This window comes from Sapajus apella, unplaced genomic scaffold (assembly GCF_009761245.1).
Source record: "Sapajus apella isolate SASKATOON/1434 unplaced genomic scaffold, GSC_monkey_1.0 scaffold14, whole genome shotgun sequence".
Classification (NCBI taxonomy): domain Eukaryota; kingdom Metazoa; phylum Chordata; class Mammalia; order Primates; family Cebidae; genus Sapajus; species Sapajus apella.
Window position 1 is genome coordinate 17,347,422 of NW_022436954.1, and position 24,456 is coordinate 17,371,877.

Sequence of the window (24,456 nt, forward strand, 5' to 3'; positions counted from 1 at the left end):
GTCTTTACCCACAAACTACAGGAATGTGGACTAGTGCTCTAAGTGTTTAAATGAGCCTCAGCAAAGCTCAGAATTCACTCAGCAGATACTCACTGAGCACTACTCTGCTGAGTAAGTGCTGTTCTTGAGGCTGGGGACATGGCAGGGAAGAAAACCAATTCCCTGTCCTCATCTGAAGAGGCAGATGATAAGAAAGTGAATATATAATATGTCAGGTAATAAGTGCTCTGAAGAGAAATGAGGCCAGGCATGGTGGCTCACGCCTGTAATCCTAACACTTTGGAAGGCCGAGGAGATGGATCATCTGAAGTCAGGAGTTTAAGACCAGCCTGCCCAACATGGCGAAACCCCATCTCTAAAAAAACACAAAAATTAGCCGGATGTGGTGGTGCACTCCTGTAATCCCAGCTACTCAGGAGGCTGAGGCAGGAGAATCACTGGAACCCAGGAGGCGTAGGTTGCAGTGAGCCAATATTGCACCACTACACTCCAGCCTGGGTGACAAGAGTGAGACTCCATCTAAAAAAAAAAAAAAAGAAAAAGAAAAGAAAAATGGAATAGATTAATGGCATACAGCATACTGGCAGGAGGCTGATGTTTATGAAGACTGGTAAAGCCTCTCTGATAGGAAGTGAAGGAGTGAACCATGGGAGGATCTGGGGGAAGAGCCTGCCAGGCAGAGGGACCAGCATTGCAAGCCCTGAGGTATGAGTATGCATGGCATCTGGAAAGAAAAGCAAGAAAGCCAGGATAGCCGGGGCAGTGCTAGCTGGTGGGAGATGAGGCCTCAGAGGTGACTGGAACAGTTGTGCAGGGCTTTGGGGCTTTTGTTCTCAGTAAAATGGTAGATCATTACAGGGTTTTGGGGAGAGGAGTGATGTAATTTTTCAATATTTATTTTGAAAAATTTCCAACCTACAGAAGAATTTCAATAGTGGTACAGAGAACCAGTATCCCTCACATTGATTCACCAGTTGTTGACATTTTGCCACATACGCTTCTCACCTACCGTACACACTTATTTTGGGGGAACCAGATAACAGGAAGTTGCAGACCTCCTGAATCTTCACCCTAAAATATTTCATTATCTATCTCCTAGGAGTAAAGATACTCTCTTATATAGCTACAATGCATTTATCAAATTGAGGAAATTTAATACTGATACAATATTAGTATATAAAATATGCAGTCCATACTCAGATTGTTCCAATTGTCCATACTTGCTTTTGTGACACTTTGTTTTTTCTGCTCCAAGGTGCAATTCAAGATTACTCTTGACATTTATTGTCATGATATTGTCTATTTGCTAATCCTTTATTCTAGAACAGTTTCTCACCCTTTGTCTTTCATAACATTGATATTTTTAAAAAGCCAGTTCCTCTGTAGAGTGCCTCTCCATTTGGATTGTCTGATTTTTTTTTCTGAGCGTAGATTCAGGGTATGCATTTTTAGAGGAACACTAATACATGACGATGGGTCATTATCAGTGCATCACAGCAGGAGGCACATGATGTCAGTCTCCCCTGTTGTTGATGATGTTAACTTTCATCTCCTAAGATAGGTTCTATCAGATTTTTCCACCTTTAAATGCGCCTTTTTCCTGGGGTGGAGATAGCTTTGAGTCTGTATACATATCCAGTCTCCCAACAAACTGTTACCCAATGTTTTTAGCATCCTTTCACGATTCCTGCCTGCATTTATTATTTTTAAGGTGTATGCAAAATCAACTTGATTTTGAAAGGATCGCTGTGTCTAAACTATGGAGAAGAAAAGGGCTATAGGGAAAATAGGATGGAAGCCAGAAGACCGGTTAGGAGGCTGTTGCAATTGTCCAGGCAAGAGATGATGACGGGCAGGCACAGTGGCTCACGCCCGTAAATCCTAACACTTTGGGAGGCCGAGGTGGGCAGATTGCTTGAGCCCAGGAGTTCAAGACCAGCCTGGGCAACATGGCAAGACCCCTGTCTCTACAAACTTTTAAAAATTAGCTAGAGGCCAGGTGCAGTGGCTCACACCTGTAATCCCAGCACTTTGGGAGGCCAAGGCAGGTGGATCACAAAGTCAGGAGTTCAAGACCAGCCTGACCAACTTGGTGAAACCCCATCTCTACTTAAAAATACAAAAATTAGCTGGGCATAGTGGTGTGTGCCTGTAATCCCAGTTACTCAGGAGGCTGAGGCAGGAGAATCACTTGAACCCAGGAGGCAGAGGTTACAGTGAGCTGAGATTGTGCCGTTGCACTACAGTCAGAGCAACAGAGTGAGACTCCGTCTTAAAAGAAAAAATAGGTGTGGTGGTAACATAGTGAAACCCTGTCTCTACTAAATATACAAAAATTAATTGGGCATACTGGTGTGCACCTATAGTCCCAGCTGCTTGTGAGGCTGCGGTGGGAGGATCACTGGAGCATGGGAGGTTGAGGCTGCAGTGAGCCGTGATTGTGCCGCTGCACTCCAGCCTGGGTGACAGAACAAGACCATCTCAAAAAAAAAAAAAAGGAAAGAAAGATGATGGTGATAGCTTAGCCTAATCTGATGGAAGAAGCAGAGATGGAGAAAAGTGATCACGTCTGCATATATTTTGAAGAACCATCAGGATTGAATATGGGTTATGAGAAACAGAATGGTCAAGGATAAGGATAAATCCAAAGTTTTTGGCCTAAATGACTAGAAAGATGAAGCTTCCATTTACTAAAGAGTAAGAGAGGAGCAGATCTGAGGAGGGAAACCGAGAGTTTCATTTCACACACATCCCAGTTCTTTGGTAAATTACAGAGCTTGTCACTGACCGTCATAAAATAAAATGTCTCTTGAACTTGAAGCTTCTCAGAACCTACTAATGGCACACCCCTCTCCAAGGAGCAGCAGAATACCATATGAATGTTCTGAGTTAAAATTGCAGAGGCAACAAAGAAAGTGTTACTTTTGGAGGACTCGGGTCATAGAAGAATTCTGTTCTCTGACAGGTTTCCTTGTTTCCTTCGTTAGACATCACTGTGGTCACAGATTCATCATTGCTCTAAAGGTTTAGCATTTTGTCCAGCCTTCCTGACTTTTGGCATTAATAATTGACACAGGTTTTCTAATTGTCCTGTTAATGAGCAACAGGGTGTCTACGAGAAATCTTGTTTGCTGGCGCCAAAGATTGTCCCAGCTTCTTCTCAGTTGGAATATTGACAAAGGATCGCGAGCTCCTTGGCCTCTTGGTAGAGCTCTCCCTCTAGGGTGGTACACAAATGCTGGGGGACAGATGAGTTTGTGGTTCTGCATGTGAGTCTCTCTCCTAAACAATGTTGGTTTTTTGTGTGTTTTTTTGGTCAAATGGGATTATGGTTCTCTTTGAGAGACTGAACCCAAAGTGTCCACTCATCAAATAAACTAAGCCTCTGCCGGGTTTTGTCTTAAAATGCAAACATTTTTCTTTTCGGAAATCTGAAGGTAAAAGAAAGCTTTCCTAAAACTACTAAATATGTCCAGAACTCCCTAAGTTAAACTTGACAGAATGTATTTTTAAGATAATTGACTTCTCTTTTTACAGTATCCCAGTAGTGGTAGTGATTAAAATCAACACACAGGGCTCTGAATGTTTGCTGCTGGGTAGCATACGTTCCAACAACATTAATTAAACAATAACACTTGAGAGGCAGGCATTTCTAGGGATCCGAAACCATTGTGAGGAACTTGGTGTAATACCAGACCTAGCCAGACACTAATCCTCTGGATGTACCTTGTTGCCATTATCACCATTTTTATGATAAAAGGGAAGATACACGGGAAGTTACACTGACATAAATTTTTTTTTTAGCACATGATGAAATCGTAGTTGATATAGCCAGAGTGCTTCCTAAAAACGTATGTCCTCAGCTCATAGCAAGGAATCATGGGCTAGCCATCTTTCAACTTACCCCCTATTTGGTTTATAGTAATAATTTGGTCAGTCATCAAAGCCTAAGCCTTTTGACCTGGCATGGTGCCTCTGTAGGACGTCCTCTGCTCTTTTTTTTTTTTTTTTTTTTTGAGACGGAGTCTCGCTCTTGTTACCACCCAGGCTGGAGTGCAATGGTGCGATCTCGGCTCACCGCAACCTCCGCCTCCTGGGTTCAGGCAATTCTCCTGCCTCAGCCTCCTGAGTAGCTGGGATTACAGGCACGAGCCACCATGCCCAGCTGATTTTTTTTGTATTTTTAGTAGAGACGGGGTTTCACCATGTTGACCAGGATGGTCTCGATCTCTTGACCTCGTGATCCACCCGCCTCGGCCTCCCAAAGTGCTGGGATTACAGGCTTGAGCCACCGCGCCCGGCTCGTCCTCTGCTCTTTTTAGACAAAGAACCAGTTCTGTATGGATAAAATGGTTTGGCATTTTATATTCATTTCTATGGACAGCAGTTCTCAAAGTGTAGTCTGGGAGTCCCCAAGACTCTTTCAGGGGGCATAAAGTCAAAACTATTTTCATAATGATACTAAACCATCATTTGCCACTTTCATTCTCATTCTCTCCAGACCGAACAGTGGAGTTTACCAGATTACTGCATGATGTGTGATGATGTCATCACTCTGGCCGCTAATGAAATGTGTACCTATGTGTTTTGGAGTTTAAAAATGTTTCAGTATACTATTTTTATAACTTTTCATGGTTCTGTAATTCAGAATTAAAACTTTTTACCAGCCTGGGTAATAAAGTGAGACCCGTATCTACAAAAAATAAAATAATTAGCTGGGCATAGTAGTGTGTGCTTGTAGTCCCAGCTTCTTGGGAGGCTGAGGTGGGAGGATTACGTGAGCCTGGGAGGTCGAGGCTGCAGTGAGCCAAGATCACAGCACTATACTCCAGCCTGGGTGACAGAGACAGACCCTGTCTCAAAAAACATTGTTTTTTAACTGTTATTACAGTAAATATTAATAGATATAACTCATATAAAAGCTCTCTGGGGTCCTCAGTAACTTTAAGAGTAGAAAGGGATCTTAACACTAAAACACCGAAAATTATAGGATACATAAATAAGATAGAAAGTTCCTTTGAGAACTTAAATAAATTATTTAACCTTTATTTTCTGTCTTTCTGCCTTATATTTCTTTTTTTTTTTTATTTTCTTATTACTCTTAGTAAAAGCTAGATTACTGGGGCTTTAGCTACATCTGCAAGATACAGCTACAGTGTAAAACCCTTTCAAAGCAACTGCCTTCTATTTCTTGATGGTCTCCTTGCTCAGGAGCAAAGGAAAGTGAACACATGTGTTTGTCTATCCCAAGTCCCTCTGAAGAAGATGTCTAGTTTGTCTCATTCACTCCATCACTGATAATTTTTTCTGTGGTTCATGTAAATAGTCTCTAAAGTCACACATTTTAAATAAACTTTATAAAGATGCAGACTCACCACTTAGGGCTAAGGTTCAAGAAAGGCTAACCCTCTAAGGAGAAGAGTAGCCCTCAGCCTGATTTTAATAATGAAAGAAGAAAGTCATAATTAATCTAGGGATGAAACCTTACATCTGTTGGTGCCTGGAAGTTAAACTATTAGGCTACATTCACATGTAATATTTTTCAACATATGTTAAGCATCTTTTTTACTGTCCAGGGGTCACATTTTCCTATTAAGAAAGATTAAAATCCATCCACACTATAATGTATCTTAAAATTTTTGCAGCCTCTTTTCTGGGCTGCCAGATACCCTAGTGGCTTACAGAGAAAGTTTCCCTTGGAGTGAAATCGTAGGTCCATGATGATGTATTCCTTCAGTGGTGGTGGAGGGATCACATCATAGAAAGGATGGACTCACATACTCTCTACCATTGCTTCCTGTGCACAGTTTCTGTGTTAGACCTCCCAGCAAAATAGCCAAGAAATCCACAACAGCACATTGGCTTGACTTGCTGAGTCACCTCTGGTACTTCCCTTCAGTCTTCCCTTCCCTGGTGTCCTTACTGGTGGATTTAATCCCATCCAGAGAATGAGGTAGAGATTGAGTTGCTGGAAAAGACCTCTTTAATGGTTCTTTTTTTTTTTTGGCTATGTTCTCCTCTTCCAATTTTAAGTAGATCTGCTTTATTCTGATGGTGCCTTCTGTTCAGAGGCTCCAACACACTTACCTGAGTCCTAAAACTATCTCTGTGCTGGGGGAGGTAGAGAGACAGGACAGGCAGAACAGACTGGGGCTGCTAGTCTTTTTCCAGCTGGTGAAGTTTTTATAGGGATAAAGCCTCCCAGAATAGAATGGCCCATTGAACAGCAAACACAAAATACTGGTTTTAGGAGAACATTGTCAGCTATTGCTTTGGCTTTTTAAATTCTTCATGTTAGAAAGAACACGCATATGAATTTAATTTGTTTCTGACTTAATATTTTCCCATTTGAGCTTTCACTATATCTTTTTCTTCTTGAGCAAGCAGGTTCAGGAAAACCCCAGTTTTTGTCTGTCTTCTTTCCGAATCCTTCTAAACTCTGCCCAAAGTTGAAAGGTGATGAGAATTGTTGGTATCATATTATGAAACACTTTGATGAATGGATTTCAGTGCCTATAAGATTGGTGATATGTGGGTTGTCCTCTGCCAGAACTTACTAAACTCTTAGGTATCACCTGTAAGTTTAATTTTAGCCTTGTCGACTACAGACCTTTCCTGTAAACTCTAATTTAAATTTAAGAATACAGTAGTCCCTGTTTATCTGAGGTTTTACTTCTTACTGTTTCAGTTACCTGCAGTCAACTGCAGTCTGAAAATATTAAGATGTTTTGAGAGAGGAAAAAGACAGACCTTATTCACATAGCTTTTATTACAGTAGATTGTTATAATTGTTCTGTTTTCTTAGTCACTGTTGTTAATCTCTTATTATGCCTAATTTATAAATTAAACTGTCAAGGGTCTGCATGTATGGAAAAACATATGTGTGTGTGTGTGTGTGTGTGTGTGTGTGTGTGTGTGTGTGTGTGTGTATATGGTTCAGGACTGTCTGAGGTTTCAGGCATCCACTGTGGGCCTTGGAACATATCCCCCATGGATAAGGGCGGACTACTGCACTGTGCCTACCCAGGGAGCCTTATCTATATGGAGTGAGTAGGGGCCTGTGCTATTGGTGATCCCTACTTCTCTTGAATACTCCTGGAACGAGGCAGCTGATTGTCCTAAAATATGTATATGCATCCAGAATGCACATGTTAACATTAAAATTTTACCTTTTTTGTCCTTTTTCTTACCTTTTCTCTCAACTTTATAGGGTGATATTCATGAGGATTTTTGCAGCGTTTGCAGAAAAAGTGGCCAGTTACTGATGTGTGACACGTGTTCCCGTGTATATCATCTGGACTGCTTAGACCCCCCTCTGAAAACAATTCCCAAGGGCATGTGGATCTGTCCCAGATGTCAGGACCAGGTACTGTGGGTGGGTCCGACGGGCGAGGGGCCAAGGAGGACAAAGACACAGCCATCAGGAGAAATTCCTTTCTCTGGGAATGGCAGTCTCCTCTCTCCAAGTCGGTCTTCAGGCTACATCTTCCCTGTTCATGGCACAGCACTCAGGCACATGGCCTTCATTCCCTCAGAAGTTCTCTGCCATATTACTGAGGTGGATAGACTTCCTTGTATTTGAAGTGACTTCGCTTCTCGTTAAAAGTCAAGACCCTTAAAAGACCATTGTGCCTCATTCTCTAGGAATGGTCCAGACCAAGTATGTGGTTTTAAAACTCTTCTTTGGGAATAAAATCCTTAAGAGAAAGTACCCAGTTGATTAATTAAAATAACATCCTGAGCCAGGCACAATGGCTCATACCTGTAATCCCAGCACTGTGGGAAGCCGAGGCAGGTGGGTCACCTAAGGTCAGGAGTTTGAGACCAGCCTGGCCAACATGGTGAAACCCCGTCTCTACTAAAAATACAAAAATTAGCTGGGCTTCGTGGCAGGTGCCCCAGATACTTGGGAGGCTGAGGCAGGAGAATCGCTTGAAACCAGTAGGCGGAGGCTGCAGTGAGCAGAGGTTATGCCACTGAATTCATCTGGGTGACAAGAATGAGACTCCTTCTCAATAAAAAGAACACCCATTTCACTTTTTTTTTTTTTTGAGATGGAGTCTCACTTTGTCGCCCAGCCTGGAGTGCAGTGGCATGATTTTGGCTCACTGTAACCTCTGCCTCCCGGGTTCAAGCAAGTCTCTGTCTCAGCCTCCTGAGTAGCTAGGATTACAGTGTGCACCAACACACCCAGCTAATTTTTGTATTTTTAGTAGAGACGAGGTTTCACCATGTTGGTCAGGCTGGTGACCTGAACTCCTGACCTCATGATCTGCCTGCCTTGGCCTTCCAAAGTGCTAGGATTACAGGCGTGAGCCACCGCGCCCAGCCCACCCATTTCACTTTTAACCTATTTTGTTATATCACGCTCAGAGAACTAACTGTAAAGTACTGTTGATATTTTATAGACTTAAAAGGCAAACATATTACTGTCCTACCCTCCCTCCTTCTCTGTTTAGTTTCTGATTGCCTTTTCTCAATTATCCATGTATATATATGTCTTTATGATCTTATTATAAGCTGTCTCAAGTCTTTTTGTAGAGTTAGGAAAAGTATAAATAATAAATAAGCCCAATAGCTCAGCAAGCACTGGGATCCTGCTCAGTCTTTGGAATCCTGCTTTGAACAAATTCTGGTTTTCCCTTGTAAGCTTGGCCTCCTCCCGCAGCCTGTGTGGTGCAGCAAACCTTCTCTCACTGTCTTCCTCCTGATGCTCCTTTGTGACCTGATGACTTCTGACATAGGGTCTAGATTATACTTTTGTATTTGGGACTAATATTTAATTTCCTTGGTCAGGCTGTCTTTGAGAGGCATATAAATCTAAAATTGAGACAGACAGTCCATGTCAGGTCAAGGACGAAACTGCCAGTGGCTGCCGCCATCGTGCTGATGTGCAGCTTTTGTGTTGGTGGTTCTAGCTGTCAGGAGTTGTTGGGTGTCGTGTGGCGTGTACGAAAAGATAGGAATGCTCAGCCAAGTCCAAGCTCCTTCTAAGCCTGGGCTCAAGTGTCCTGGCTCTTCCTGCCTTGAACTTCATTCTCCTAAGCTTATATTTGGAACTTTTTAGTCCAGAAACTAGAGACCAGGGTTTTTCAACACTGCTACCATAAATCCTTCCTGGATTTTATCTGCCAGTAGCCACAGACCCCATTGCTAGCTGTTACATAGAGGATATGTGTTTAAACCTCCTTCTCAAAGTAAAATTCTAAAAATCTTTTCAGATGCTGAAGAAGGAAGAAGCAATTCCATGGCCTGGAACTTTAGCAATTGTTCATTCCTATATTGCCTACAAAGCAGGTAAGGAGTTATCCATACTCATTTTTTTGTAAGTTCCCTTTTTTAAAAAAAAAAAAAAAAAAGGTACTGGCAGTATTTGTTTTATTCTCAAAAGGAAATTTAAAGTTAAAAATGAAAACCTTGGCTGGGTGCAGTGGCTCACTCCTGTAATCTCAGCACTTTGGGAGGCCAAGGTGGGCGGATCACAGGACAGGAGTTTGAGACCAGCCTGGCCAACATGTTGAAACCCCGTCTCTATTAAAGATACAAAAATTAGCAGAGTGTGGTGGCGGGCACCTGTAGTCCCACCTACTTGGGAGACTGAGACAGGAAAATGCTTGAACCCGGGAGGCGGAGGTTGCAGTGAGCTGAGATGGAGCCATTGCACTCCAGCCTGGGTGACAAAGCAAGACTCTGTCTGAAAAAAAAAAAAAGGAAAAGAAAATGTTTTGCTCTTAACTATTGAAGGAAACAAACAAAAAATGAAAACCTTTTATTGAATGAAGTGGAAATATTGTGTAGCATTTTCTTTTTATTTATTTTTTGAGACAAGGTCTCACTCTGTCACCCAGGCTAGGGTGTAGTGGCATGATCACAGTGCACTGCAGCTCTCACCTCCTGGGCTCAGTTGATCCTCCTACCTGAGCCTCACGAGTAGCCGAGACTATAGGCGTGTACTGCCATGCCCAGCTAACTTCGGTATTTTTTGGTAGAGACGAGTTTCGCTTTGTTGCCCAGCCTCGTCTCAAACTCCTGGGCTCAAGGGATTCACCTGCCGTGTCCTCCCAAAGTCCTAGGATCACAGGCATGAGCCACCATGCCTGGTCTGTAGCACTTCTTGGGGGGAAAACATGAAATGTTGTGGTATCTCATTTATATAAAGCCAGACCCAAGCCGCTGACAGTTTTCTTGGCATACTGTGCACAGAAGAAGGAAGGGTGCAGGTGAGCACCATGCACCGGCTGCGGGACTCCTAGGACTTTGGGGAAAATGTCTTTGGAAGACATTCTGAGCACAGGGTCTTTTTCAAGGAATTAATTGTCAAAAACTGTTCCTTTTTTTTTTTTTTTAGCAAAAGAAGAAGAGAAACAGAAGTTACTTAAATGGAGTTCAGATTTAAAACAAGAACGAGAACAACTAGAGCAAAAGGTGAAACAGCTCAGCAATTCCATAAGTGTAAGTAAAGCTCACGCCTTCAGCAGTCCTTACATGGATGCAGAGACCTGGGCCTTTCCATGTACATAACAGTACGTGTGGACCCCAGGCTGCCCCGGGTCCTTCTGTTTATTAACATGAGTAATTTGGGCAAATGCAGTTTGCCGTCCCGTTAAGAGTTCAGCCCCCAGGTACAGGCGGCCAGTTGGTAGGTGGTGCCTTACCTAAGCTCTGGAACATCCTCTTGGCTTTCATCTGAAAGAGGGTTCTCAGTCACCAGGCTGCATAAGTAAGAGCTACAACAGTGTAGCCACAGCCCTGCCTATTCCTGACAGTGTGTGGGGGGAGCGTAGTGCCTCACCTGACACTGAGCAGACACAGACCAGGTCCCCTCGTGTGATTCTTCCTAGTCACCTGAGCGAGCGGGCCCATCCACACGGCCCTCCCTTGCTCTTGCTTCCACACCATGCTGATTGCATTTCCCGGTTTTCCTGACCAGTGTGAGGAAGTGGGCTTTCTAGAGACAAGTATTGGAAGTAAGTACTGCCCAGCCCGGCCTGTCCAGGTGGGAAAGAGGGTTGTATTTGCAGCAGGGGGACAGAGACTCATCCCAGGCAAGGAGCCAGCCTTCTTTTCCACAGAGTAGGTCACCCTTATTGGAGTAAAGTGACCTCAGCCCTCACAGATGCCAGCTGGTGCTTGTACTTGGTGGTGGTTGAACTGTCCTGCTTACCTGCTTTCTCCTCCTCACCATACCTACCCATGGCATGCAGATTTAACACCTCTTTCATCTCTTTCCCTGCCTAAAACAGAAGCCAGCAGGTATGGGAGGCTGAGGGCAAAAGGGGAAAAGACTACAAGTCCCTGACTGAGCAGAAGGTGTTCTATTGGTTGCAGGCCTTTGTCCTTTGGGCTTAGATCCTTCTAATGTTGCCGGCCCACCCTCTCACTTCCTGCTGCCCTCAGATGGAATCCAGATAGCACCCTGGAGAGCTCAGTCCAGTCCTGAAGGCCCCCATTAGCATGACAGAAGCGTATCAAAACCTGCCTGAACAGGCTGTAGGGCAGCTGTGGGAACTTTTTTTTTTTAACCTTTGTTTGGAAGTCTGATGGCAGCTCTGCCGGTTTGCTTTTAAGTGTTAGCACTCCCGCGTGTTCGTGCCCGCATGCTCTCTCCCTCTTTTTGCCTCTTGGATTCCCCCAGCCTACCCACTCCACTTGCCCTGTTCCTTAGGTGGTAGCGCCCACTCTGCTGGGGAGCACAGCGAGGCCCAGGGGCTGCACAGCAGCCAGCAGGGGTTCTTCTCCCTGGGCAGAGAGAAGGTGCTCCGCTCTCAGGGGCTGCGAGGCCTGTTAGAATGAGGCGGCTCAGTGCCACTGCCCTTGTCATTTGCTGCAGAAATGCATGGAAATGAAGAACACCATCCTGGCCCGGCAGAAGGAGATGCACAGCTCCTTGGAGAAGGTAAAACAGCTGATTCGCCTCATCCACGGCATCGACCTCTCCAAACCTGTAGACTCTGAGGCCACTGTGGGGGCCATCTCCAACGGCCCGGACTGCACCCCCCCTGCCAATGCCGCCACCTCCACGCCGGCCCCTTCCCCCTCCTCCCAGAGCTGCACAGCGAACTGTAACCAAGGGGAAGAGACTAAATAACAGAGCCCCTCTAGGAGAAGCCACAGGATCCCGGCGGCAAGGAGAGCAGAACACTGAAGACTCTAGAAAAGCAAAGCCGGATTTCCGGAAAGTGCAGAATTCTTTTGGTTCTTTGGTTCCAGAGAGAGAGAAGATGCTTGTGCCAGGTGGCACCAGAGTTTGCCAATTGATCCTTCTTATTCTGTGTGTACATGCAAAGATTGGACCATGTTACATGAAATAGTGCCAGCTGGAGGTTCTTTGCCAGCACCATGCCAAGTGAAATAATATATTTACTCTCTCTATTATACACCAGTGTGTGCCTGCAGCAGCCTCCACAGCCACGATGGGTTTGTTTCTGTTTTCTTGGGTGGGGAGCAGGGACGGGCGGAGGGAGGAGAGCAGGTTTCAGATCCTTACTTGCCGAGCCGTTTGTTTAGGTAGAGAAGACAAGTCCAAAGAGTGTGTGGGCTTTCCTGTTTCTAAACTTTCGCTACTATAAAACCAAAAAAAGGAATTGAGATTCAACCAACCCCAGTGCCCAGAAGAGGGAATGGGAGTGGCTGGAGGGAGCCGGGGGTGGAACAGTGTATCACAGAAGCAGTATTTAATCACGGCTGGCGGGGGCCTCGCAGGGGAGACTGACACCAAGGACAGCCAGTAGGTTCTTCTCCCCCGCGCTCTGCTCCCTCCCCGTGGGAACTCCCCATCCTGAAGCCTGCCCAGCCTCCTTCCTTCCCTGCTTGGTGAATCGCGCATCCCCGTGTTATCCCACTGTCTCCTCTCCAAGAACAAGCAGAGCCCAGGCCGCAGGCCCTTGCCTGGGGCAGGGAAGAAAGATGTGTATGTCCAGGAAGGAAAAAAGGTGGATCAGTGATTTTACTTGAAAACAAGCTCCATCCCTTTTCTATATTTATAAGAAGAGAAGATCTTGAGTGAAGCAGCACGCGACCCAGGTGTGTGTGAATTGAATGGAGACATTTCTTTTCTTTTTTTTTTTAATTTTTGTTTTTGTTCTTTTTTTCTTTAAGGAAAGTTTTATTTTATTGTTCATTTTACTTTCTTGGTAACAAAAACTAAAATAAGGAATAGAAAAGCTGTTTTTCAGGCTGACAGTCCAATTAAGGGTAGCCGAGACCTTGCATGGTAGAGTAGGAATCATAGTGTCAGTGAGGTCCCGTGAGTCTTTGTGAGTCCTTGTGTCATCGTTCGGGCACTGGTTTTTTATGCAAGGGCAAAAATCTTTGTATCTGGGGGAAAAAAAAAAAACAACTTTTTTTTAAATTAAAAAGGAAAATAAAAGATATTGAGGTCTTCCTAGTGTTACTTAAATTAAGATCAAGGTAAGAAACATTGTAAAAAAAAATTACAAAAGTGCTATTTGTTTCCTAAAAACAGTGATTTCTATTAAAAAGGTGTCAGAACTGGAGAAAATGCCGTGTAGTTATAATTTTTTAGCACAGACCCTGCTGATGACGATGACATTTTGCCGTGTGTGTCTCTAGACTGTGGGCCAGTCTCCTTGACGGACAGGGTGGAGCTCCCCACCCTTCTCTCTCCTCAGAAAAGACCGTGCTCTCTTCTTGGTGCAGGGATCTTGTCTCCTGTTGTGAAGCCCAAATGGAAGTCTGGACGGTGTCAGGGCCCTCCCCGTGGTCTTCTTAGATTCTGCTAGAGCAAAAGGCTGGTGCCTAAATAAGATCCCTTCCTTTGGTGCTGCTTTTGGTCTTTCAGCCACCAGCATTATGAGTGCCTGGGGGACACCTCCAAGGGAACTGGCCAGTGGAGCTCAGTGGTGCCCATGCACCCTGGCTGTGGCAGGAGGGTGCGGGAGTGCAGGCTGGCTGCATCAGCCCTTGGTGCTTAGAAAGAACAGAGGAGTGACATGTCTCGAGGGTATGTCTCTGAGACAGAGCCCCAAAGCTCTGTCTTGCTTTTGGGGAGAGGTCTGAAGCTCTCACTCCTTTCTCTGCCTGTTGGCTCCAGGCACCAGAAATGGAATTCATTCCACTCCTCCCACCCACAAGTCTCCTGGGTGACCCTTGGCTAGAATTGCTGCGCTTGCCTTGGCTTGGCCTGTTGTGGCCTCTCCTTCTTGAGAAAACCAGGGTTCTGAAAGGTTCAGACCATTCTCTCATCTTGCCTTGTGGGAAGTAAACGGTGTCAGATGCGTGCTCTGGCTGGAGACCTTTGCCTCTTGCCTGCCCCTGGCTGATGGCAGGGCAGTGGAGGCTCCGTACCCGGGCCCTGCTGGAGCATCTCCCTGAAGCCCACTCCAGGCCCTGGTAACAGCCAGAGTCGGGGAGGGGTAGAAACGGTCCCATTAGCTTCTCTCCCACCCAGTTAGGCCCAGAGAGACAAAGACAGATCTGAAGGCAAATTCAACAGAAAAGAGACGCTTCTTAGAGGAAAATGTGTCTCATCCATATCAGCTGTCGCCATTCATCTTCCCAAGGACCTCAGAAGAGGGAGTTAAGTTTGGCTGAACAGGCCTCAGTTAGGCCCTGGCTGCTTGATTGGCTGACGGGGAGAGTTCCCTTTTCTCAGAAACCAAGGTGCTGTGCCTGGTCAGGGAGGCTTGGAGACGCCTGGACTAGTTGGAGGAATCGGTGGCAGAGGATCAGAGACCAGCAGCAGGCTGCCTGCCCTGTCTAGAGCTCTTCCCCTCAACTTGTCTGGGCCCATCTAGGGGTTGCCGCAACAGTTAACTCTCCTTTTCCTGAAAGAATTTGGGAAGCCATCATCACTAGAGGCCTTTGCTCGGAGAGGAGCTGCCTGAGGAGTCTCAGGGGTGGGGGGATTAGGCTAGGAATTGACCAGGGCTTTGCCTGCCGCCCTGAGCAGCGTGAGTACATTCTGACCTCGCCTGCAGCTGGGCTGTGGATTCTTCCTGACATTCAGATGTGATCTGTTTTGGGAGCCAGCTAGTATGGAGTGCAAGATGCAATCCTGCCCACAAACCTACATTCTGGACTCAAATTCCAAAACACTGCTTTACTGTAAAGAAGAGGCCCCCGGCACTCAATCTCCCTGTCCTTCACTGTTCCCCCAGACTGCCAGAGACACACGCTCGTGACACTGCCCCACCCAGCCACCTCCACTTGCTTCCTCCTCCTTCCTTGCGCTGCTCTTTCCCCATGGCCCAGAATTTAGCTGCTCTGACAGCTACTTATCTGAGACCAGCTGGCTTTGCAGTCACTTCAGAGAGCTGGAGTGGCTGCCCACTGGGCCCTGCCTGGGAGTCCCCTGCCAGCTCCTGATCAGGCGCTGCGCCCTGGTGGCAGTGAGGTCATGTTGCTGTCATCTCCACCTCTGCATTCTTGCTGCCTGCGGGTCCTTTTTCTTTCATGGAGCCTGCTGGGTCTTGTCTCACCTGTGCTGAGCTCATCGGGGTTTTGATTTCTTCCTTCCTTATTAGGCCCTTTGTGGTAAGCCTGCTGGTTGTACCTGACAGGGGTAGACAGCTACGGGCAGTCCCTGGTGGGGCCACCCTGGCAGCCTCCAGCTGGCACCATCGTGTGCCTGGCTTCCCTGCAAGGCCTGTCTCTCTGTCCCTGCTGCTTGGCTCAGGCCCAGCGGGCAAGTGTGCATGGCGCAGGTGCACACAGCTGTGTCTGTGCGGGTGGCCGTGTCTGCAGCACACTCTGTCTCCGCATGCACGCTGGCTCTCCAGCCACCTCTGATACTTCTCTCTTGGGGCTAAGAGCCCTTGGGCTTGGCCCTCCCAGCTCACACACACTCTTCAGAGGTTTCTTCCCTTCATTCCCTTGTAGGGCGTGGTCCTTCTTATTTATCTAAAGGGCTGAATTTAGAAGACTACCCAGAGGCAAAAGGCTCTTAAGGTGATGGGATGGAGCGTGGCCCGGGCATCTTCCAGGGCCTGGGTCTCAGATCCCGAGGCTTCTGTTGAGTGGAGGGATCTTTGCTCTGTGTGGACCTCACCCCTGCCCTTAGCCAGGCACCCCTGGCAGGAAGCAGGGGTCTCATCCTCACCCTGACTTAGACTGTCCTCCGAGTCAGCTCCTCTGGACAGTCTTCTGGCCCCCTCGCTAAAGTGAGGGGCAGGAAGCTGGGGCTGCCCTCCAGAAGCCGGGTAGGAACTCTGAAAAGTAGCTCCTGTAAACGGAAGCAGGGCTCCCCAGTTCCACTTGGCGCCCCCTCCCACAAGGCCCTTCCTCCCTGAGGACCCAGCCTCCCCCGCCCCGCCCGTCCCCAGCAGCCTTTGGGCCCTCACCTCTCCCCGGTCTCCGTGGGTCCTCAGTCCAGGTGAGCTGCAGCCAGGTGGTGGGGATGGGCAGGCCAGAGGTCAGCCAGCTCCTAGCAGAGAAGAGCCAGCCAGACCCCAACCCTGTCTCTTGTCCATGCCCTTTGTGATTTCAGTCTTGGTAGACTTGTATTTGGAGTTTTGTGCTTCAAAGTTTTTGTTTCTGTTTGGTTTTTGTTTTGAGGGGGTGGGGGGGATACAGAGCAGCTGATCAATTTGTATTTATTTATTTTAACATTTTACTAAATAAAGCCAAATAAAGCCTCTTAGCCTCATGGTGTTGGGTTTGGGGCAGGGGAGGGTGGGCAAGACACATTCCAGCGCCAGCCTCTGCCCTCCCTGGCTGGCTGGCTGGTATGGGAGGCTTTCCCTTAAGAGCCCAGGCCCTCCTGTGACCCCAGCTGCTGGATGTAGCACCTCCCTTGTGCACTGACACCCTAGCCCTAGAGCACCCTTGCTCCCCCAAACTAGGAGGAACACAAAAAGGATTTTTTAAAACTTTAATTATGAAAAAGGGATGAACAATTGAAGTTGGGGGAACCAGCCCCGAACTGTCTGGGGCAGAGGGAGGCCAGACCCCAGCCATACAATAGCAGCAAGGGGAAGACCCCACCCCACAGATGCTCCTCCCCAGCCCTTCCCAGAGACCTTAAATAATTTAAATAGCAGGGATAGCGGAGGGCAGGCTGGGTTGCCCTGGTGTCTGCCCAGTGCACAGAGGGGCAGCCTCAGGAGCCTCGGGCAGGGCTCCAGGGCTGCTGCAGGGCTGGGAGGTATTTGAGGGCAGCAGCCCCATAGCGGCGGGACAAGTCCTGGTGGAATTCGTCCTTGAGGGCCTGGAGGCAGCCACGATAGGTGGGGCTGGAGCGGAAGCGAGAGATGTCCAGGCTTGGAGTGTGGGGCAGATGGATGGTGAAGGCCTCGGGCAGCACCAGGAACTCATATTCCTGCAGGGTGGGGCAGAGGAGCAGTGGCTGCCTGGCTTGCCTGGCCTTTGGGGAAGGTGCAGCTCCAGGCTTACCCTGTATACCCAAGAGCTAAAGCAAGGGCCAAAGGGCAGAGGATTTTAGTTCTGCAGAAGGGGGATCTTTCTAACAGTGCTGCTTAGCGATGTGGTCCCCCAGGCAGAGGTGTCCTGAGTTCCACAGACCTGGAGATGCTCAAATCAAAGGTGGTGGCAGCAAGGCACCCTCCTCACCTGGGCATCCAGCTCCACGATGTGGGCCACCTTGTTCCAGCCGAAGCCCACAAATCGAGGGTCATAGCGGGGACAGTCACGTGGCACCACCACATAGGGTTCATAGTTGGCCACCCACTGCACACCGTATGGGGCCTGAGCCTCCCGCCAGCGGGCATAGTCTGTGGGTGCGTGGCCCCGGGGCCACTCGTGGTACCTGTGCGGCAGGGTCGGATGGAAGCCAGGCTGAGGCTAGGAGCTCGTGGACAGCAGGGGCCAGTGTGGGCAAGTGAGTGGCGTGGCCAGAGAAGACGCCCCACCTACCTGAAGGTGTAGAGAGCGCCTGCGTCCAGCAAGGCCAGCAGCTCCACCTTGGAAGGGGGGAAGCTGAAGCGATAGTGCAGGGTCTCGAATGCTGGCACCACCAGCGCTGCCTTCCGCCGGCTGCCCAGCCCCAGCTGCTCAATGGAGGCCCTGAGGAGGAGCACCCATGAGCAGGGGAGAGGAGCGGGGCCTCCAGGACTGGGCCAGTGACCCTCATGGGGTCGTTAGCCATAGGACCTGACCCCTACAGGCCATCTTGCCTGATGCGATGGGTGGGCACAAGCGCAGGTGGAGCTGCTGCTGAAGCAGGTCCTGCCCTCCCCTGTTGGCAGCCCAGAGAAACAGCCTACCTAATACAAATCCCACTTGACAGAGGCCACTGTGGCCCAGAAAGGGGCAGAGACTTAGAAACCCCGGGTCCCGTGCATGCCCTGTCCACATCCACCCCAGACCCACCTGAGGTAGTCGTAGAGAGAATAGGCAGGCAGGAAGTCAATGTCACTGAGGAAGACGTAAGGTGTGAGGGCCTGAGCTAAGGCCACATTGCGGAGCTGGTTGACAGGGTACAGGGGCCCCTCACGGTACACCACGTGGTAGGCCACATCCTGCCGGGCAGCGAGCACTGGGGAGGCCTCAACGAAACGCAGGAACTGCTGGGCTTCTGCGTCTGTCAGGTACAAGGCCAGGCTCATGGGGCCCGGCCAGTGCCTGCACAGGGCTTCCAACATCTGCAGCCTAGGGGGACGGGAGGTCAGCACAGCTGACACAGGAGCTCAGGGAGGCCTGGACAACCTCCCCAGTTAGCTGCTGCCCCCTCCTCAAGTGACTTACTGAGCACCCTTCAAGCACTTTTAGAGCCAGTCTGATTGAATCTTCACAACTACCCCACTAGGTGGGTACCTTCTCCTTGGAGAGAGAAAACTAAGGGCCAGAGATATGAAGACTTGCCAATGGTCCCACAGTGACCGAGGGGGCAGTTCTGGGCATCTGGATGACTCCAGTGCCTAAGCTCTTTGCACCACATCCAATGTCTCCAACTTCTGGAACTCCTTGAGGGCCAGGCAGCTCACTGCTACAGCATCAGGCTGCCAGATGGAACCTCCGCTCAGAAGTATCCAACCCCAGCCCGTGCCATACTCCCTGGGCTGCCCTCTGCACCCTCACCGGTCCATGGACAACTGGGCCACAAGGGTGACATCGTGAGGCTGGGAGGGTGGCGGCTCATGAGGCAGGAAGGTGACGTGCACGCGGTGCACAGTGAGCTGCTGCTGCCGGAACTCAAAGCAGGGGTCTTCCTCATCGAGCTGTGCCAGGGCTTGCTGCAACTGAGGGGGTCAGGGGTGAGAAGGACTGGGGTAGGGCAGAAGGACATGTCCCCCAGACAAGGCTGGGTCCCACCAGAGCAGAGGGGCAGGGGAAGGTGGCTCCCTCTCACCTGCTCAGCACCAGATGGGGGCTGGCTGGGGCACCCAAAGAGCCCTCTCCGCAGCAGGTTCCCATCGTACTCCAGGAAGGTCAGGTAGAAATTGCGGAATAACTTCACGTGCTTGTTCTTCACCCGAAGCTTCTTTGGTGAGTTCCAGTGGATCACCTGGGACCCAGGAGAGTGTTGGGGCTATGGGAGCAGGGAGCAGGAGTCCCCATCCATGGCCCCCCACCACCATGCAGCCTCCTGTCCCACTTACCTTGAGATCAGACGCCTCGGAGTAGCAGCGCTCAGCCAGTGTGTGGTCGGACAGCTGCACATTCCAGACGCAGGGCAGAGGCCGCACCAGCCCTGGGTGCTCCTTGATCACAGCGTTAAAGATGTCCTGAGCAGAGACACCCATCACACCCCAGCCCCCAACCTGCCACCCCCAACCCAGCAAGGCTTCCCCAGACCTGGTCGGCCAGTGAGGTGGCAGGTAGGGTAAGGAGCTCCCGCCTGGCCGTCAGCCTCCACATCTGCTCCCAACCAGCCTGCCGGAGCCGGTCGAGCCGCAGCAGAATCACACCTGCCAATGAGGAGATGCTGTCATGCCAGCCTGGGACAACAGCTCCTGGGGGACACGGGTCATGAAGGTGTCCTTCGTTTTTTGACTTATTGGTATTTTCTGACTGTTCACACATGATTATGGACTACTATTTTTTTTTTTTTTTTTGAGATGGAGTTTCACTCTGTCACCCAGGCTGGAGTGCAGTGACATGATCTTGGCTCACTGCAACCTCCACTTCCCGGGTCCAAGCAATTCTCCTGCCTCAGCCTCACAAGTAGCTGGGACTTCAGGTGTGCGCCACCACACCTGGCTGATTTTTATTATATTTAGTAGAGACGGGGTTTCACCACGTTAGCCAGGCTGGTCTCAAATCTCCTAACCTCGTGATCCACCTGCCTTGGCCTCCCAAAGTGCTGGGATTACAGGCATGAGCCACCATGACCACCCATTTTTTTTTTTTAAGAGACAGGGTCTTGCTTTGTCACCCAGGCTGGAGTGGTGTAGTGGCACAATCAAGGCTCACTGCAGCCTCGATCTCCCAGGCTAAAACAAACCTCCCACCTCAGCTCCCCACCCCCACCCCCACCCCCAAGTAGCTGGGGCTGCAGGCATGCTACCACATCTATTCTTTTTATTTATGTATTTATGTACTTATTTATTTTTGAGACAGAGTCTTGCTCTCTTGCCAAGGCTGGAATGCAGTGGTGTAACCTTGACCCACTGCAACCTCTGCCTCCCGGGTTCAAAGTGATTCTCCCACCTCAGCCTCTCAAGTACGTGACACCATGCCTGGCTAATTTTTGTATTTTTATTAGAGACAGTTTCACCATGTTGGCCAGACTGGTCTCAAACTCCTGAACTTAAGTGATCGCCCTCCTCGGCCTCCCAAAGTGCTGGGATTACAGGCGTGAGCCACCGCACCAGGCCAATTTTTTAATGTTTGCAGAGACAGGGTCTTACTATGTTTCCCAGCCTGTTCTCAAACTGCTGGGCTCAAGCACTTCTCCCACCTTAGCCTCCCAAAGTGCTGGGATTACAGGCATGAGCCACTGTACACAGCTTGCTCATGGACTACTTCTGTCAACAGTCAATCCTCTTGGGGGTGAAGGGGAGGTGCTGCATGCTGTCCAGCTTACAGAGCACCTCCACGGGCTTCTTCTCATACTTGGTGATCCCAGGACTGTTAAAATTATCCCCATTTAGTGGATGAGAAAACTGAGGCTCAGAGGGAGCACAAGAGCTGGCCAAAGTCATCCAGCACACACAGGACTGTTGGAAGTGCTGTCTGACTCTTCATCCAGGGTTCTTTCCACAGCACACTGTTCTTCCTGGGGGGATTCCTAGCATTCTTTGCCCCTTCTGCCCTAGGGGCCCAAGGACCAGCAGACTGCCCCGCCTGCCTCCCCTCACCACTGTCCCCACCTGTGTTAAATCCCCGGCCCAAGGCAGGCCAGGGTCTGTGGTTCTTCCAGAGGTTGCCCAGGTACCAGTCACTCTGGTTCTCCACGAGACCGATCGCCTGCGTGTCTGGGAGGGGAGGGCATGAGGGACCTGTCTGAGGTTGCCACAGGACCTGGGCTCAGGGCTGGATGCAGGGGTCCTGGGCAGGCCAGGCAGGCTCCCAGGCCTCTCACCAGAAAAGTGAGCAAAGAGTGCCCAGAGCTCAGCGATGTCAGAGGCGAAGGTGATGTCTGTGTCCAGGACAATGACGCGGGCCAGCTCAGCGGGCAGGGTGCCAGGCAGCACCAGCTTCATTAGCCCATAGAGGCCGGAGTAGTGCTTGTTGGGGATCCAGGAGACCTGGGGCTGTGTGGGGGAAGGGCAGGGGGTGAGATGGCAGAGAGAGGCCTAGAAGCACCAGAACACATGCTGGGAGTGACAGAGGAGAGGGGGTAGACCCCAAAAAGAGAGGGGTTTGCGCTTCGGTAGGCTGATGGGACTGAGGATTCTCTTCCCCAGCGCCACTATGCCCTGGGAGAAAGGACACAGCTGGGTAGGGGTGCAGAAGGGCCCGGCCCCTGCCTTGAGCTCATCGGCATCGTAAAAGCTGACACGGACAGCAGGCACCATCCATGTATGGAAGAGCGTCTCCAGGATGTTTCTGGCCACAGCGTCAGTCACCAAGTGGAGGTGCAGTGGATTCTTCCTTTTGGGTGTGCAAAGAGGAAGCCTGAGAGGCCCCAGCAGGAGCAACCTGGGTCAGCCCCTATCCTGAGGTGCGCAGAGGCAAAAGCGCCATCTGCAAAGAGCTTTTCCACGCCAGCTCAGGATGTTCTTACAACCGCCCTTAAGGGAGGAAGAGGACACTGTCCCCGTGTCACAGATGAGGAAGCTAAAGCTCTTAGGCCAGCCTATCCAGGACTTTATTCCTTCCCCACTCCTGACTCTCCACGGACACATGACTGTACCTGTAGAAGAGCATGGACTTCACCAGGGTGATGACGTCTCGGCTGGAGTTATGCCCCGCACACACGATGGCCACGTGCAAGAGCTGGGGAAGGAAGCCCAGGTCGGCAGCAGGCCCCCGTCCTCCGCGAGGCGGCGAGGACCCATGGTTGAGCTGCCCCACCCACAGCAGAGCCAGGAAGAGTTTGCGGAGTGGCAGCAGGAGCCAACCCTTCATTTCAAATGGGGAAACTGAGGTCGGAGCACAGGAGGTGCACTTCCGAGTCGTGCCCCAGCCGGCTGGCCAGTGCCGGACAGACGCCAGGTGCTGTGATTCCCGAAGATTTTCCAAGAGGCTGGGCTGGGGGGAGCACCCGCGGGACTCCCGCCGCAGGGGCCGCGCGTACCTACCTCGCACTTGGGCGGCGGCAGCGGCTGCGGGCCGCAGTCGGAGGGGTTGCTGTCCCTGGGTCCGGCCAGAGGGTCTCCGTCGAGGGCGGCGGCTCCCCGCAGCCTCCAGTCTGGGGAGACACGTGGCATTAGCTGGCTGGGGAAGCATCCCGGGGCCCCAGCTCTACCGCCCAGCTCGCGGCGCTCACACCCCAGGTCCCCACCGAACAGGAGGAATCCGAGCAGAAGCAGCAGCAGCAACAGCGCGGCGGCCCCCAGCGCCCGGGGGCGCCCTCGGGGAAGCATGGCCGCCGACGGGGGCGCTCAGGGCTGGGCGCGACCCGGAGCTGCGGCCTCCATTGCGGGCCCTGCGAACCGAGGGGCGAGAGGGGAGGCTCAGCCCTGGGCGGCGGGGCCCGACGGCAGGGTCATCCGGCCCGCGCGGAGCCGCCTCCCTCACCTGCTCCAGCGGCTCCCGGGCCGGGCCCTGCGCTCGCAGCCGCCGGCCAGGGTGCGGGGACCCGGGGAGAGGCGCGGGCCAGCCCCGCCCCCGACCTGGGCTCAGGTTTCACCTCGGCGGGTCTGAGCTCGAAGGGGCGGGGAGAGGACCCCCCCCCGGGGTCCTGTCCCCGCCCCCTGAGCCGGCATCCGACGGTTCTCCAGCCCGCGAAGAGTCCCCGAAACCCCCTCCTGGGCTGATTTTCCCACCAGGAGGAGGGGAGGGCTGGGGGAGCTGGAGCAGCCACGCGCGAAGGCCCGGGCCCCGCTACCTACCCTGAGCCCCGGCCCTGCCCCCGCTCCAGAGCCGCGCCTCCCCCCCTCTCTCCCCGCGGGGAGGGGCCCGTGTCCCGGGGCCCGGGATAAAAGGCATGGCCGGAGCTCGACCCGAGGGAGAAGGAGGGGGCCGGAATGCAGGCCGCGGGGGTCGGTGACACCTGCTCTGGAGATAGGGGCGGAGCCGGCCGACACCTGCCCCGGAGCTGCGGAGCACCTGGAGCCTCGGCCTTCCTCCCCCACCCTCAGTCCAGGTGGCCTGGCCGGGTCCTGCCGGCGCCGCCAGGACAAAGCGCCCTTGTGAAGGCCGCCTCCCGCCTGGGAGCTGGCGAGGGGCCCCAGACGCGGGCGGCCTAGGCCGCCTGGGCAGGGCCGGGGATCCCCACTCTTGTCCAGATCGTCCTGATTGTGCCGAGGTGCCCTGGCCTGGAGCTCTTCTTCCCTCCCTCTCCCCGGCGCAGGCCAGGGAAGGGGTGGGGGGCGCTCTGGATGCTAAACCCGAACAGCAAGCCAGGCCCTCCATTAATCCTATGATGCAGGCTGATTCTCCCCTAGAGAGTTTAAGTGACCTGTTAGACAGGAACACCCTCCGGCCCCTCCCGTCTCCAGCAGCCGCACTCATCCCCCTGCCCCAGGCTGCGCGCTGCAGAAGCGGCTTTCTTGCTCCTCCTCCGGAAGGGTCTCCCGCCCAGGACTTGCCCTTGACGTTCCTTCTGGCAGCAGAGCCTCCCAGGGCTGGCTAGCACTCATGGAAAGTTGAAGTTGTTTGCTTGTTTATTGCCAGTCTCCCTCCCGGAACGTAAGCTGCTCACGGGACTGGAACCTTGTCTGTCCTGTACCCAGTGCCCAACCAGGGCCTGCAAATACCAAGTGCTCACTACGTATGAATGTGGATTGGAATGAGAACCTGCCCTCCTATGACCTGGAAAGGGGGGCTCAGGCTGTGTCCTTTGCCCAACTTTCTGGCTGCAAAAAGTGAGGCAAACTCAGAAGCAGCTGTGGAAAGCAGCCCAGCCTGACACCCCGCAGTCTCCTCCTCTGTGAGGCCAGGAGGCCTTTCTTTGGGAGATGGGGAAGGTCAGGCTTTGGGTCTTTGGAG

General features: G+C 51.1%; 2 protein-coding genes across 33 annotated transcripts in view; one reads left to right on the forward strand and one right to left on the reverse strand.

The window, feature by feature from the left end:
* PHF21A (PHD finger protein 21A) overlaps positions 1-16,596 on the forward strand; it is a 198,697-nt gene extending 182,101 nt beyond the window's left edge. For 19 of the 25 annotated variants that reach the window (XM_032283482.1, XM_032283481.1, XM_032283493.1 and 16 more), the window contains 4 exons: positions 7,211-7,366; positions 9,222-9,297; positions 10,349-10,452; positions 11,831-12,360. In XM_032283482.1, coding sequence (XP_032139373.1) covers positions 7,211-7,366; positions 9,222-9,297; positions 10,349-10,452; positions 11,831-12,088 — 594 coding nt within the window. In that variant the 3' untranslated portion in view covers positions 12,089-12,360. Of the gene's footprint in view, positions 1-7,210; positions 7,367-9,221; positions 9,298-10,348; positions 10,453-10,841; positions 10,968-11,830 lie in introns of all 25 variants that reach the window. The other 6 variants (XM_032283504.1, XM_032283503.1, XM_032283500.1 and 3 more) reach the window with 3 other exon arrangements.
* On the reverse strand, positions 12,488-23,007 carry LARGE2 (LARGE xylosyl- and glucuronyltransferase 2). Of its 8 annotated transcripts, none has more exons than XM_032283477.1 (15): positions 22,808-23,007; positions 22,605-22,714; positions 22,217-22,299; positions 21,831-21,954; positions 21,443-21,614; positions 21,231-21,335; positions 19,714-19,826; positions 19,518-19,643; positions 19,268-19,423; positions 18,997-19,157; positions 18,289-18,567; positions 17,833-17,982; positions 17,530-17,725; positions 16,302-16,384; positions 12,488-13,317 (listed from the first exon to the last, which is right to left on the reverse strand). In XM_032283477.1, the coding sequence occupies exons 1-14, from the start codon at positions 22,887-22,889 to the stop codon at positions 16,325-16,327; spliced, it is 1,917 nt and encodes a 638-aa protein (XP_032139368.1). In that variant the 5' UTR covers positions 22,890-23,007; the 3' UTR covers positions 12,488-13,317; positions 16,302-16,324. The 8 variants fall into 8 exon arrangements, with proteins under 8 accessions (XP_032139368.1, XP_032139367.1, XP_032139369.1 ...); XM_032283476.1 differs by having other exon boundaries at positions 17,530-17,754; XM_032283478.1 differs by lacking the exon at positions 17,530-17,725.
* Positions 23,008-24,456: the final 1,449 nt, after the last annotated feature.